Source organism: Malus domestica, chromosome 10 (assembly GCF_042453785.1).
Source record: "Malus domestica chromosome 10, GDT2T_hap1".
Classification (NCBI taxonomy): Eukaryota; Viridiplantae; Streptophyta; class Magnoliopsida; order Rosales; family Rosaceae; genus Malus; species Malus domestica.
The window spans coordinates 2,770,643-2,786,180 of record NC_091670.1 but is presented as its reverse complement, the minus strand read 5'-3'; the positions used below and the strand labels follow the sequence as shown (position 1 = coordinate 2,786,180).

General features: G+C 34.1%; 1 protein-coding gene and 1 long non-coding RNA gene across 2 annotated transcripts; both read left to right on the top strand.

Moving 5' to 3' along the window:
* Window positions 1-6,045: 6,045 nt before the first annotated feature.
* Window positions 6,046-9,022, top strand: LOC103435190 (carbonic anhydrase 2-like). The gene is made up of 9 exons (XM_008373589.4): window positions 6,046-6,162; window positions 6,875-6,935; window positions 7,048-7,185; window positions 7,449-7,497; window positions 7,575-7,691; window positions 7,871-7,924; window positions 8,044-8,129; window positions 8,361-8,466; window positions 8,628-9,022. Exons 2-9 carry the CDS (start codon window positions 6,892-6,894, stop codon window positions 8,799-8,801), a joined length of 768 nt encoding a protein of 255 aa, XP_008371811.1. The 5' UTR covers window positions 6,046-6,162; window positions 6,875-6,891; the 3' UTR covers window positions 8,802-9,022.
* An 888-nt stretch (window positions 9,023-9,910) lies between these two features.
* LOC139188876 (uncharacterized) lies at window positions 9,911-10,495 on the top strand. Its single transcript, XR_011572250.1, has 2 exons — window positions 9,911-9,996; window positions 10,347-10,495. It is a non-coding gene; the product is annotated as an uncharacterized lncRNA (long non-coding RNA).
* Window positions 10,496-15,538: the final 5,043 nt, after the last annotated feature.

The window sequence follows — 15,538 nt, the reverse complement described above, 5'->3', positions numbered from 1 at the left end:
GAGGAGATAAAACCGAGAGAAGAGAATGCCAAGATTTCCTCCTTCCTTTCCTTCCTTTTTCGCAAAGCTGCCTTGTCCTTCTTTTCTATTTTTTTTTCCCTTCTCTTCTTTTTTTTTCCAACTGCTGCAACCTGCAGCCTTTTTCCTCTTTAACTTTCTACCCCATTTTCTTCTCCTTAACTCACCCACTAACAGCCATTTAGTGATGGAAATAAGTGAGAGGAAATAGGTAAAACAATTGTAACTCTTTGGGTAGCCTTTATGCCAATTACTCCCACTTAATCCTCATTTTTATTTCCATTTCCTCTAATATTTGAATAGGTGTCAGCTGGTTTGTTCTTGGCTGCATTAGTTTTGATTGCTAGATTTATTTGGTTTATTGCTTTCATTGCAGTTACAAACTGCTCAGTCTCTTGTGAACCTTTCAGTGTTAAAACAGTCATAACTTCTTCTACAAAAATGATACTAACAATCCGCGAAATGCTCCAGAAAATAGACATCCGTAGCTTTCCAAGCATATAAGGTTCATTCTCTAATTCATTCTGATCTGTTCGCAACTTTCTTCCAAAGTCAGCTGATCTGCACCGGCAGTTTTGACGAATTTGTTACTTAAAATCCCACTTGTGCTGTTTTTCTTTTCTTTGCTTGACAAATCCCACCAAACACAAAAACAAAGTAAATAGCTCAAAAATATAAGGAACTAACCAAGAAAAGACAAGTGAATTTGATGTAATATATATAAATGTGAGCTTATCACCTAGCAGGACAGAACACTCTCGGCATATCCCTGGCTCGGATAGACTTTGCACCAAATGGCCTAAACCCTCCTCACACTCACCCTCGTGGCTCCGAAATTCTCGTAGTCTTGTAAGGTACACTCTATGTTGGCTTCGTCACGTCAAACGCCGATAATAATCGGCTAATCAGCAAGGTGTTGAATATGGGAGATGTGTTTGTGTTCCCGATTGGTCTCATTCATTTCCAACTCAATGTCGGAAACGGAAACACAGAAGCCATTGCTGGGCTTAGCAGCCAGAACCCCGGAGTCATCACCATAGCAAATGCAGTGTTTGGCTCCAAGCCTCCCATCAATCCTGATGTTCTAGCCAAGGCCTTCCAAGTGGATAATAAGCTGGTTGATTATCTTCAGAAACAGTTTTGGTACGAGAACAATTGATAACGAAGAGCTATTTGTGAAAATTAAGGAGAAAAGGCCAATTAGGACGGTCCATATGTGCCTGGTCGGATGTACTAATTAAGTTGGCCAATATGGTTTTCATCAGTAGGCACAAACTAAGATCAAATATAAATTGAATAAGACGGTTATTGCTTATGTATACCTCATCCTTATGTGAATTTTTATATGATACAATATTATATATGGTATGTCTTGATGTGCGCTGTATTTCTTAAATGTCTTTAAGTTTGACAGTTTAAGAAATTCTACCCAAGGATACCTCATATTTCAATGATCGGAACAAATTTATATTGGGATAATACATGTATTCTCTATTTTGAGGACAAGTTCATTCTTCCACTTGCAAATTAATAATATATTTTCATGGCATAAATTTTAGGATTCTTTAAAAATAGGCCCTTGAAAGTTTTATTTCCTAAACAAAAACTCACCTATATTTAAATATCCAATTAAAACCCAAAATTCAAATCCATTGACATGCATGTAGACAAAGAAATAACCTATTATTACAAACTACCTATGCCACAAAACCCTAATTATGTCAATAAACTTTATTAATACCTACAATAACGATGAAATCCTAATTTTATCTAGTTTCTTTCCTTTTTTGGCAAGCATTTAATATTCATCACGTACGTGCATCATACTTTATAATTTAGTTAAGTGCTTGTTGAAATTTCAGTTTTATAGGCTACAATTGGAATAATATACATATATATTCTCCTTTTTATTACTATATAAATATAGTTCCTTATGATTTTCGTAAAAATATTTTACCTATATTTTTTTGTAACCAAATGACCTATGACATCCTTTATCTTGAATCGAATGACATTCTTTATCTTCAAGTGGGTAGTTTAATCTACATAAAATAATTTACCTATATCTATGTGAAATATAGGTAAGTTTCATCTTGAACTTTATTTTCAAGTAAGTACTTTAATATACACAAAATAATTTACCTATATATTGTATGTATGTGAAACGTTGAAGCAAATTACATTGTGGCTTTTTATATTAGCACCCCACAAAATGTTGAATGCACCCCACATTAAAATTTAATATTAAATAACTTATTTATCCTACTATGCAATGACAACTTTGACTTTGTTAGGTTAAAAAAAAAATCTATATACACCCCAAATCACTTTTAATGTATTATTTATCTTCTTCAACTATCAAAACACATCCGACCCTTCATTGTTGAATAAAACCCTAACCAATGAAACTACAAACATGTTGATTGAGAAAAATTATTTTTGACAAATGAAACACAAAATCGATGTTTCGGAAGTTTCACGTGCGGTAGACTTCATATTATTTATTGTTTTAGTGATTTTGACAGCATCAATAATTATTTAATCTTGCTTTTGATGCGTTATTCAAACTTCTATGTTTGTATTCATTTTTTAGGGATCACAGGAATTACATGAAGAATTAAACACCTAAAATTACCACCAAATATTAAAAACAGACGACTTGAATTTTAATGGTGGAATTAAAAACAACCGACATATGTTTTAAATCCCAGGTGGCATCTTTTGTCAAACTTTTAGTCGGCATTATTTGTCCAAATTAAAAGCTTTGTAAGATTTGAGAAATGTGGGGTGTATAGAAAATATGGGTTGCATATAGAAAATGTAAGGTGTATATTAAGAATGTGGGGTGTGAGGGTATTATGGGGAAGTATGTGGGGTGTATTAAGATAATTTTTAATTAAAAAAGCAAATATGGAGTGTATTAAGTATGTGGGGTTTATTTAATAATTTGTGGGGTGTTAATATAATAAGCCTTACATTGTTTATGTTGTAGGTAAATTGTTTTGCATGTATTATTACTTACACTAGACACATTTTATTGTTGTTATATATGTGTGGTAAAATATTTTGTTCGTAGCTAAAGCTCGCATATTTGAAAAGAGAAAAACTAAATAAAAAAATTCCCAACTTTGCAAATATGAAAGCATCAAAGCAATAAGGAATTAAAAAGGAAAACACTAAACAAATTAAAACCTAGTATCATATCATTTATTATTAATAGGCAATGAATTATGACATTAAATCTTCTTTTTAATCCAACATAAGTTATTAGAGGTATTATAGGCATCCAAAAATATAAAATTGTGTGAAGTCAAACTTAATTAAGAAAATTACTGACTTGGAGCCGGTTTTTATTATAAAAATATATTATGACGGGTTTTAGTTAAAAAGAATTGAATTTCAAGGGGTAAAGTCATATTTTTAGTAAATTTTGTTATAAAAAACGTGCAACCATGTACTAAGCTCCATGTCCCATCAAAGTTTATCAAAGGTAAGCGAACTGCTTTATCATTCTGCAACCTAAATCCAGTTATGAGTTTCTCTGATTTCAGAGTACTGAATATATAATATTTTTTTCCTATTGCAGATTCAGAATTTATCTCAACTCCAGAGGCTAAGCCTGATATGAAGAAGGTGCAAATTGCCTTGGGTACTTCAGCTGAGTATTATGAATGCCACTGACTGCTCAATCCTCTGCAAAGAGGAAGGTGGACTTCCGCCTAGAGCTCTAATCCCTGTTGTTAAGCCTGCTCTCAGCAAATTTGGAAAGAAGAAAGCAGCTCGCCTAGACTTGCCAACAAGTTTGGGTGAGCGTTCTCTACTTGTGGAACCTGCTTAAGGGTGTAAATGTGGAACGCGCACTTTGAGTAGCTCTCGGACTTATGCAAGTATTGCGTCATCCTTGGATGCTTCGTCATGTACTCCCATGAGGCTTGGTTGGTGATTAGATGAGAATCTAAATGAATTGCAAGCTTCTTCGTAACTAAATCTTTTGTCAGTCAAAGGCTTACTGGTAAAGCCTCGTACACCGTGGGAGCTCCTTTAAGATTTGAATCAAGATGTCAATGAAAGTACCAATTTGTTGTAGCAAATTTCCATCGTCTTTGAATTTGATGAAATTGTACCTACGCAACAAAGAGATACCTTAGGTCAACAACCAAAGCCATGAGCCAAGAGTGGGGTTTGGCCAATGAACATTCGATGCATAAGTTAGAAACTCTGTAGAAAGAGTGAGTGATTTAGCGTTGAATTGTGCAGAATCAACTTACTTAACAACTATGTAGAATGAGGTATTTATAAAGCATAGGGCCGACCACATGTGTAGAGTTTCATGCCATGTGCTGGCTTCAATTTGTCAAAGTGTGTCATCTGTTTGATGAAGTAAGAAAGTGTCTTTAAAATGTTGAAATATCTTAAAATGTTTGAGAATAAACCTTAGAGATATTATTAAATAAATAATAATAATATCTAAGAATTATTTTGAAAAATCCTTGATTGGAATTAGTTGTGTTTCCTTGAGCTTAAATGTATGGATTAGTTATTAATTCTACCTTTAATTTTCTTGCCTTATCTTATTGTCATGGGCAGCGAAGCTTGAAGAAATTGTAGTCATCATCTCAAGGTTCCTTGGTGGTTGAATTGCGTGTGAACAGATGTGGTCTCGCCAATATAATGAGAGTATTATTGTCAATAATGAATAAAATTCATGTGTCAACTCAAATATTTTTTTTGAATTATTTTTGGTTCCACCCTTTTATTCTTGCGTTTTAAGTAAAATCCGTCTGAATCTCAATACTTTCCCATTCTTCCGTTCTAAAATGTATTTATTTTGTTTCCCACATGATTAATGAATTAGAGAGGGACAGGGAGAGGGAAAGGGAATTCCAAGTCTTCAATCATATCTCATGTACACTTAAACTACATGCATATGGACCATTTGACATTGGATCGATCTAAGTGATATTCAATGCATTTATCATGTGTGTTTCATCACTAGTGGTTCCTTTGAATTCAATGATGCATGTCATGAAACATGACCTCCAAGATTTCATAAAAAAACAAAACAAATACAAATACTCCCTCTCCATATGTCGAGCATTTTTTCTCTATATTCTACTTTCGGCACTTAGATTTGTTGAGGACTTTGGAGGCAAGTTTGGGAGACTAACTTGTTTTGTTTATATCGCTAATGATATGAGCTAAATTTTTTATTTTTTTATTTTTTGAGTGCATCAATATTTTTACACTAAGGAAAAGGGGAGTTCGGCTAAGCTACAGCCTAATTTAGTACCGAATTCGTCATCCACGAGATTCAAACTTAATACATCTCACTTAAAAAAATTAAAAACTCATACTTTTAAGTCTTAAATGAATAGAAGGGTCAAAAGCTTAAGGATTTTGATATAAAAAACAAAATAAATAACACAAAATTAAAAGTGAGAACTGAGAAGGGTCGAGTGACCCTCCTATGCCTTTATTGGCTCCACCAGTGGTTAGCTAGCCAGCCAGCCAGCTTGCATGTGCGCCTGCGTGTAAGAGTGGAAAGTATAGCTGTAGGATTCTCTTTATGTGACACTAGTCACCATGCGTACAAAGAAGTAGAAATGCATTCGTGAGTTTTAAGATTAAAAATTTCTGAGACGGCTAATTATGCTTTTTATCTTACCAGCTAGTCACCCTGCATAATCACTAGTTAACAAAGGAAAAGGAAACAAGAATTTAAGGAACATTCAAAGCTGGATGGCGCCACTTGTCACATGGGAATATACAGTTTACACTATTTAACGAATTCATCGAAACAATGATAAAGAGATGGTATTGGACGGCAGCTCCGAGTTGAGAGCTCCTGGTTGTTTTTTACTATATTGTCACGAATCACGATTTAAATATGGTCCATATTATTCTTGCCCAATTATTTAATATCCATATCTCAGAGAATAATTAAAACATGTCGATTAAAAAGTTTAGTGTTAACCCCAAAAAGTAAAAGAAAGAAAGAAAAAAGAGCTAGTCTCGGTGTATAAATAGAAGCTCCATCCCTCGCTGCAAATATGTGCCTGTGTTTGTATTTGTTGCTTGTGCATGTGTGAAGCAATTTGATCTCCTTAAGATCCATTCCTAACTTTAGAAAATATTCTCGAAAACGTACGTACGGTTTGGTTAATGAGTGTATGTGTGTGCGTGTGTATGTTTTCGTTTGGGTAGAATAATCATGTTCTGATTATTTCGGCTTTATATTTCAAGAGATTAATATCAATATCTACGTTTCTACTCATACTATATATTATCATATTACAGTTTTGCTTTTATGAACTGGATGCACTTCTGCATTTCAAATAGGAACAACTCAAATATACAACTATATATATTATTTTTCTGGTTAATGCTTAGAGAAATAACTGAAATATACAACTATATATATATATATATATATATATATATATATATATATTCAATATTTCCTTGCCAATTTTGTGTTGTCTCACTTCGCACAAAGCCTTTTTTTTCTTTTAAGAAGAGATACATGCACATGCATTTTCTCTTCCTACACATCCTTTATCATTTGGCCTTTCAGTTGAATAAATTAAAAGAAGATAAAAAAAAAAACAGAAATAAATATGGGTGAGAACTGCGAAGATGGAAAAAAATGGTTTGCCTAGTCTTGTTTTGTTTTGATTTTTGTTCGGGGTTAATTTTTGGAAGAAAAAAAAATTGGTTTCCTTTCCACCGGTTGGCAGTTTGGCACTCTCTCATTTTCTTATTTACAGATTTTTTTTTGGTGCCCTCGAGATTAAGGAGAAACACGTATAATACATTTCCATGTAAACTAATAAGGTCGTGATTTTTGAATTTTCAGGAACGAAAGTAGACAAAATGGCAAGCCAATTAGCTATTCAACGCCTGAAAAATCTCCTCAGGTTTGCCTAGCAACTTGTTGACTTCATGGATGATCTTTGGTCTAACCATCCACCTTATGAAAATATCATGGGATGATGAAATTAATGATAATCTTGGTTGGCATGGTTGCAGTGAGAAGGAAGAGCTGGACAATGTGGTTGCTGCCAAAATTGAGAAGTTGACGGCTGAACTGCAAAGACCGGATGATCATTTTGACCCAGTTCAAAGGATTGTAGATGGCTTCATCAACTTCAGGATCAACAAATTCGAGTAACTTGACTATTTTCTTTATTATTTTATGAAAATAATTAACTGTTGTACATATTTGCTATATATCAAATAGATTCGAAAGCACAATGTCTTCTAAAATTTAAAAACCGTGTTTAAGGATGTATAATTGAGTTTATGCAAGCAATGTATGCCCTAGACCAATTTTTGGAAATTTAAAACTCATAATTTGCGGGAGAGCCAAACTCAAATAATTTGTTGTACATTTTTTTCCTTTTTAATTAATTTTCTTTCTGATCTTACAGAAAATACCCAGATTACTACAACGAGCTTGCCAAAGGACAAAACCCCAAGGTACTATTTGGCTGTAACATCTTAAAATAAGTAGACCAAGAAATGTTTAATCTTTTTGTTGCTAATTTCCAATGCAGTTTCTGGTATTTGCATGCTCGGACTCCCGAGTGAGTCCCTCACATATCCTTAGTTTCCAACCTGGGGAGGCCTTCATGGTTCGCAACATTGCGAACATGGTTCCTGCATTCAATCAGGTTTATTACTCTCTACATTATATAATAGTAATGCACACCTGTATTAGAAACTATACGTGAGCAAGTGTGTCATTTTCGTGTCCAAAATAATATTGAACTTCATTTCTGATAACTTATCACATAATAGTGATGCATCCGACTACGAAAAATAATTTTTATTTATTTTTATATCTTTACAGCTGAAATATGCAGGAGTTGGAGCAGTCATAGAATATGCTATTACAGTACTCGGGGTGAACATTAATTCCAAGTCTTTTAATTTGTTAAATTAATAACCCTTAGTTCTTTTCTCTTGATCACGTGTTACTAAAATATATATGAATCGAATGCTAACAAGAAGAAAATTGAACAGGTAACAAATATTTTGGTAATCGGACACAGTCATTGTGGTGGGATAAAGAGGCTTATGACTCACCCTGAGGATAACTCTGTTCCCTTGTAAGTCTTTTTACACACAAAAGTAGTAGATTATGGAAAATAATTAATCATAATCGTTTATGAGGATGCAATTTAAGACCTGTTAATTTGGATATTTGTTAGCATTTTTAGGATGGTCGAAGAGTATAGCAAAAAACCCACCCTAGTCATTTAAGCAATGAACTGAGATCATTAGAACTTGCTAATGTTATATGATTTTGAATCCATTAACCATGTCATTGGAATATGCAGCGACTTCATAGACGAATGGGTCAAAATCGGTTTACCCGCCAAGGCAAAGGTTATAGCAAAGGAAGGGGACGCCGATATTAATGAACAATGTGAGGATTGTGCAAGGGTAAGACATTCGATGTTGGATTGTTGAAATATTTGAAAGGCCATTTACTCTTGATTCACTTTTTGCAAATGAAATAATTGTCAGTGACTAGCTGAGGTGCGTGCGTGCGCTTCCATAGTTACAACTTTAAATCTCACTTAACATCTTCTTGAATGATGCAGGAAGCAGTAAATTTGTCACTGGTAAACCTACAAAGTTACCCTTACGTTCAAAAGGCACTCTCGGACAAAAACCTAGCACTCAGGGGTGGTTACTATGACTTTATTCATGGGATTTTGGAGCTATGGGAGGTTGGGTCGCACATTTCACCTTCCATCATCGTACCAGCACCTTAACTGCATGTTCGTTTGCTTGAAGTCGAGGTGTATATGCATCTCAACAAGGGTGATTATAAATAAAGTAGATGAAAACCTGGTGGCCCTTCTTTAATTTGCTTGCGTATGTTGGGTTTTTTACCTCGATGAAAGTATAACATTGTATCTTTTGTTAAGTTGTACTGTACTCTATGTACCATTAAAACAAATATGGTAATAAAGTAGTTATTAATTGTTTACAATCACGTCAAATTACATATCGGTATTATAAATATAAGAAGATAAGTCTTTAGCTGTAGGGCGAACTTTTCTCGTAATATGAACACTAATAGTTTAAGTAAATTAAGGTGTGAGATGTACAGAACAAAATTGAAATTTAGAATGGTGTGACTATCATTTTTATCATCTCTATCACCACATTCATTGTCAATAAGGACCTTACCTTAGGATCCTACTAAAAAAATGTCATTTTACCAACCAATTCTAAGCCGACAAAGCAAAATTTAATCTGTACAAAAGTCTTTCCCCGACAAAATATCCGAATTGTCGGCTATAAACTAATAGGTTTAAGCTGACAAATAAAATGTCGCAAAAAATAAGTTTACCCGACGAAGCATAAATGTCAAGAAAATCGTCGGCACGGTCTATTAAAAAAAGGCGCGATACCGCGAAAAACGAAAAAAAAAAAAACTTTTCGTATTTAGAGGTTATCGGCTATCGCACCCCAACGATGAAGGATAAAAATCTTGCCACACCCTAGATTTGGATCTCATCGCTATCTCCCTTCTCAGTTGCTCTTCTTGGATTGAACATCCTAGCAGCTATTATTCTCCACCATATCAGTTGCTCTCTGTTGCCGATGCAGTTCCTCTATCGGTTCCTCGTACGATTCCTCTCTTATCAGATACCCAAATCCAAATCCAGCGACCAACACTCAGATCGTTGTAAGTTTATATAACCTTTCTCTTGTATTGTATATTTTGTTTTTCTCTGCCTTGTGTTTATTCTAAATAAATGGATGAGTGGTATGTCAAATGCTAGACATGAGCAAGGAGCATTGTTCAAGTAATTTGATTCCCCAACAAGTTACAAATTGTCGTCATTAACACAATTTGATAAAGTTGTGAGAATTTTTTAAGTTGTGAGCTTTCTGCAGGTAATGTTGATTGCAAGGTTTAGATGAACTGTTGTCTTGGCCTCTAAGAATATATGAATGGTATTAATCAAAACTTACTATATGCTTGATTACATGAGTCCAAGATTTATCATCCAAGTTACAAGTAAAATTCAAGTCTGTTTCAAGTCTGATTACATAATTACATGAGTACATGCTTTCTTGTTGACAAATTGGTTAAGTTTTCACTGTTTATTGTAATAATATGGTTTTACTGTAGCCCATCCCCATTTTCTACTTCCTAACAGATTGTTGTGTGAATCATAAACAGTAAAAACTAAATCTTATTACTTGTAAAATGATTAATGGCAACAATTTGATTATTTCAGTATTAAGGATGCTTTTTCTTATGTTGTCATACATAATAATTACCATTTATATTATTTTTGCAGGATATTATTATACAATGCTATTGCTAGACCGATACTAAAGAATGAGAGTAGGATAGGATTATTGTATAATATGTACTTTTGTATAACCACTGTACATGTACATATTACTAATCAAAGAAGCATTATTTTAAAAAAAAATGTGTGTTCAAGCTTATGTTATTTTTTTTTTATAAATTAAAATTCTCACCCGACAAAGCTAGTTTTGTCGGTAGAGAAAGACTATGTCGACAAAATATCTTTGTCGATGAACACATCATATTGGCTAAAAGGTACATTTTGTAGGCTTAAAAATCCTTTTCTGACGGAATTTTTTCTCAGGGTTTAAGAATGGCTACAAAATATGTATTGTCGGGAAAGAACCACTTCATAGCAAACGAAATGTTAAATTTTGTCGGTTGGAGTTTTACGCGAAATGCTTTGTGCAACGAAATGGCCGACGAATTTTTTTGTCAGGAAAGAGCTTTTGCCGACAAATTTTGACTTTTGCAAACAAACTAATTTTGTCAATTATTTGCTCCATTTTCTTCCAATTTTACCCTCACTTTAAAATACACAATGTTGACATGAGGAGGGTAAAATAGTAATTTTGTATCTTTTGAACTTTTTTCCCTTTTTTCTATTTTGCCCTCATTTTTTATACATAATATTTACATAAAGAAGGGTAAAATAGTAATTTTATATCAAAATATTTATATAAGATAAAAAATATGCACTTATTAAGAGAAATTGTCCCACCATAATTTTTTTCATATACGTAAGTGAAATCATGATGTTTTTTGGATAGTTTGAATGTACAAAAGCAGTTGTCAATCAAAATTTCATGAAATTATTATTTTAACCCCCTCACCAAAACTGTACCCAATTAAAAAATATAGGCAATTTAGTAATTATATGAATATAAATTTTGCTGTTTTTTATAGAAACCTCACAACCAGGTTAGTATAACATGCCCTATTTAAAAATTAAAAATAAAATAAAAAGTATTCCCATGTTAGAAGAAATCACTCATCATTATCCCAATTTTCATAACTGATTTTTTTTATCTTCAAAATTTTAAAAACTAATTCCACTTCATAATAAAAAAAACAAAATGAAATGAAATTGTTCATACATAGTGTGTGTGGGCATATGCTAGTATTTCTTTAAGGAAACCGATCTTCATTTTTTTCAAAAAAAATGTTTTTTTTTATAAATGAGAATTAGTTGTGGAAGTCATTCCACATCGAACTTTAACGATCTAAACTGTCTATTTTGTTAATCTCAATCCATAGATCATTTATGAAAAAAATCAATTCAATCCAAAACCATTTACCCATTTAATTGTCACGATAAAATTTCAAGGTTTCTTAGAACATAATGTTCTTCAATTTCTTTGAACTCAATTAGATGCCTCAAATATTTTCAATTTGGCTAATATTTTGCAACAATGATTATGAGTTATAACTTAAAAAATAAACGATTTAGAAGATTGAAGATTTTTCGGAAAAAATGGGGATGCTTTCTTTAAAGAATATACATATATACGCACACACTCAGCTCCTTATATAATTTTGGTTAAAAATCAACAATCAATCGCAAATATATATACATTGCAGAAATAAATTTGAGATATATATATATATATATATATATATATTGATACAATTCGGATTAAACGAAACTAATATCAAACAAACAAAATAACCATCGAGCCTTGCGTACCGCAATATTCTTGAAAAATAATTTCGCCTTTACTTTGTGCTTGTAATTCAGTGGGTGTCTACTTCATAAGGATTCAACAATCAAAATAATATTCAAGCACTGGAAAACTTGATTTTTGGCGAATTTCTATGTGGTTCTTTCAGCAGTATGAAAATGATTTTTCTACGTTTTGAATGAGATGCATTTACATGTATTTATAATTTGCATATACCTATCGCATCAGAAGGGATGTGTGGCTTCCTCATTTTCTCAAACCTTCTCAAACTTCATTTGAAATGATGAGTTTGTTGAAATCAAAACATTAATATATATATATATATATGAAATATTAATCTATCTTTCCAATTACCTCAACTATTGGTGTCACACGACAATTTCATACGTCATCTTTTAAAATTGACAATGTCATACCTCATCTTACGAATTTGTGCCAATGTCATACCTCCATTAGTTTTTCTGTTAATTTCTTAGTTAATTGCTGACGTGGCTTGATTCGGAATCCACTTTCTATTAAAAATTTAATAAAATATTATTAAAAACTAAAAAAAATCATTTAATATTTTTAAATATTAAGATAATAAAGAAGGTTATTAAAAAAAAACCAAACAAAACTTTCCCCCTCCGCCCTCTCTCTTCTCCCCCATCTTCATCTCCCTTCCTCTTCTTCCTAACCTGCTGCAACCCAGAAAAAAGAAAAAAAAACAAAAACTTTGTCCCTCCCCCCCCCCCACGTCCTCTCTCTTCTCCCCCATCTTCATATTCTTTCCTCTTCTTCCCCCTATCTGCTGCAACCCAGAAAAAAAAAAAAAAAAAAAAAAAAAAACTACACAACCTATCTTCATCTTCCCCAACCCCCCATTCCTTGCAAATCATCCCTTTCTTCCCCTATCATGTCTTCCGTAAACCCTCCGCACCCACCCTCGCACCCACTACCTGCAACCCATAAAAAATATAAAATAATAAAATAAAAATAAAAATAAAAAAACCAAACCCAGATCCCGTTCTCCAGGCCGATTCCGCGGGAGGAGAACTTGAGCGTAGAGAAAATGGGGGGAATGGATGTGGATTTAAGGAGTGGGGTGTGTAGATGAGGGAAGAGGGTGGGTGCGAGGTTGGGTGTGGAGGGTGGGTGCGGGGGAAGACAATTGGTTTATTTTTTTTTGGGAAATTAGGTTCACATCCTTATTTTTATTACTCCATTGATTAAAATCCTATTGATTTTCAATTTTTGATCAAGGTCCTTGGGTATTAATAGCATCATTAATTATTTGAATTGTGACGACCCGTCCCTAATTTTCCTATGTAATTTCTCCCCGAGTATGTGTATTGACGATTATGCCCTTATTGGCAAGTGACGTGGACTTATTCTGATCACTTTCCTTTTTATTTCTCGCTATCGCATTTAAATTGTACACGCTAGTACGAGTAGGCGTAAATTTTAAAGTGTAAAAACATCTACTTCAGATAGATTTCGATTTCCTTTTACTGTAGGAAATCTAAAAAACCTATCTTTGGATTCCTTTTAAACCCATCCCGTGTACTTCCCCCTTCATTATTCACTGTCACCTATCCCATCTCTTCTTTATTTTCTGTTCCCTCAATCAGAAAAGCATCTCTCTCTCTCTTCTCCCTCTCCCACGCCACATTTCTTCTTCTTCTTCCTCTCTGCAACAACCACAAAACACACCAAAACTCACAAACGTGACAAACCAACTACACCATTGTGATCATCTCAGTCCCATGATCACAACCATGTCCTTGAAATATGATGTAGACGAGTTTTGACTCACTAACTCGGAAGGTCGACTCGGCGAGTTCGACATATCGATTTTCAGGCCATGTATGGCTTAGGTAAGCCTTGAGAAACCCTTAGAACCTTCATTTCACTTCTATGGGTTGTTATTGATCCTTTGTTTGTGTTTTGAACGTGTGGTTGTACCCAGAAACTCGAGAAGAAGGAGAACCTGCCATTTTTCACTCAAGAACTGTGGCCATTTGGTCACTTTCAAACTGTTTTTCTGGTCAACCTCGACCACAACTGGACTTCTTCTATGTACAAACTTGTTCTCTACATTCCTAACTTCAAAATGGCTTTTGAATCACTGAGTTTGGTTAAGTAACGAGTTAGAAATCAACTCTGGAAGTTGGGAAGAAAATTATAGTTTTCTGAAAAATTTCAACCGTGGTCGTTTGGCAACTTTTAGGCCAAATTCCTGAACAACACGGACTATATTCAAACTTTCTGTAAATTGGGATCGGTAGATCACATTCCTAGCTTTAATTTGGCTTTTGTAGAAGTGAATTTGGTTGAGAATCGAACTCGTTATGAGCTCTAGAAGTTGGGCAAAAAATCTGAAAAACTGCAGATTTTCGCGAAGAAGGCAAGTACAGTGTACTCGAGGGGGCACGTGGGCGCGCGTGGACAGCCACTTTGGGCAGCACGTGGTTGACACGTGTGTGTTCGTGTCGTCGAGCAGATCGATTTCATATATTTACACCCTAGGTTTGAGCAAACTATGAAGGTTTTATTTAGGTTTCCGTTATGTGCTTTAATTAATGTTATTTAGTTATTTCACATATAGGGGAAACTTATTTCGAGGATTTTCGAGGCCAAGCTAGGCTCGGGAGCTACGACCCAGCAACGTACTTGTGAGTGGGTAGTTGTTTTATACCTATATATATTTATAGTTTCCATAAATGCGTATTTACTTCACTTTTACGCCTAACTTGCCTAGTATCTTTATTGTGATATAAATTGTAATAAATGCTGCTATACGGTTGTGATATTACTGTCATGGCATTCATACGTACTTGTGTACATGCTTATCCTGCTACACCCGGTGTTAATACTCGCCCCAGGGCCAGTCCTTCACGTGTATGTTCACATCTGCACCATTCGCTCACCTTGGATCCAAGTTTAGGTGCCAGTCTTGTCGGGTAGATTGCATTAGGCGATCCGACTTGTATGTGATGTGCTTTTGCACCAGTCTTCACGTGATCATAGTACTAGAGCATATTGATTACACCCAGTCCTGTTCGTGTCAGAAACCATTTGTTCGAACTTGTGTGTCAGCTTAGATGGATGAGCACTTAGTAATATTGATTATCACATGATTATTATTGTGGCATATGATACATCATTTACTTGACATATTTCTAGTTATATGGCTGATATATTGGATTTCATACTTACGTAGTATGTTTTGAGGAAACTATACTTATTTTATGGCGAGAGGTTAGTATATTCAAAGATAATGGTTTTCTTATAAGCCTTGTTTTGCTGACCCACTCAACTTTGTTTTTCGCCCCTCCAGGACCTAGATAGCTGTACTCTTAGTGGCACTCGAGGAATCACGGCAGTTTTGACATTTCCTTCTGTTTAGACGTACGAACTTATCACTATTATGTAATAAGTGTACTTTGGTTGCTTTGACTACTCTTTCGTAGTCTCCCTGTCTATTACGCTCTGAATAATTGTAGTGGGTTCAACC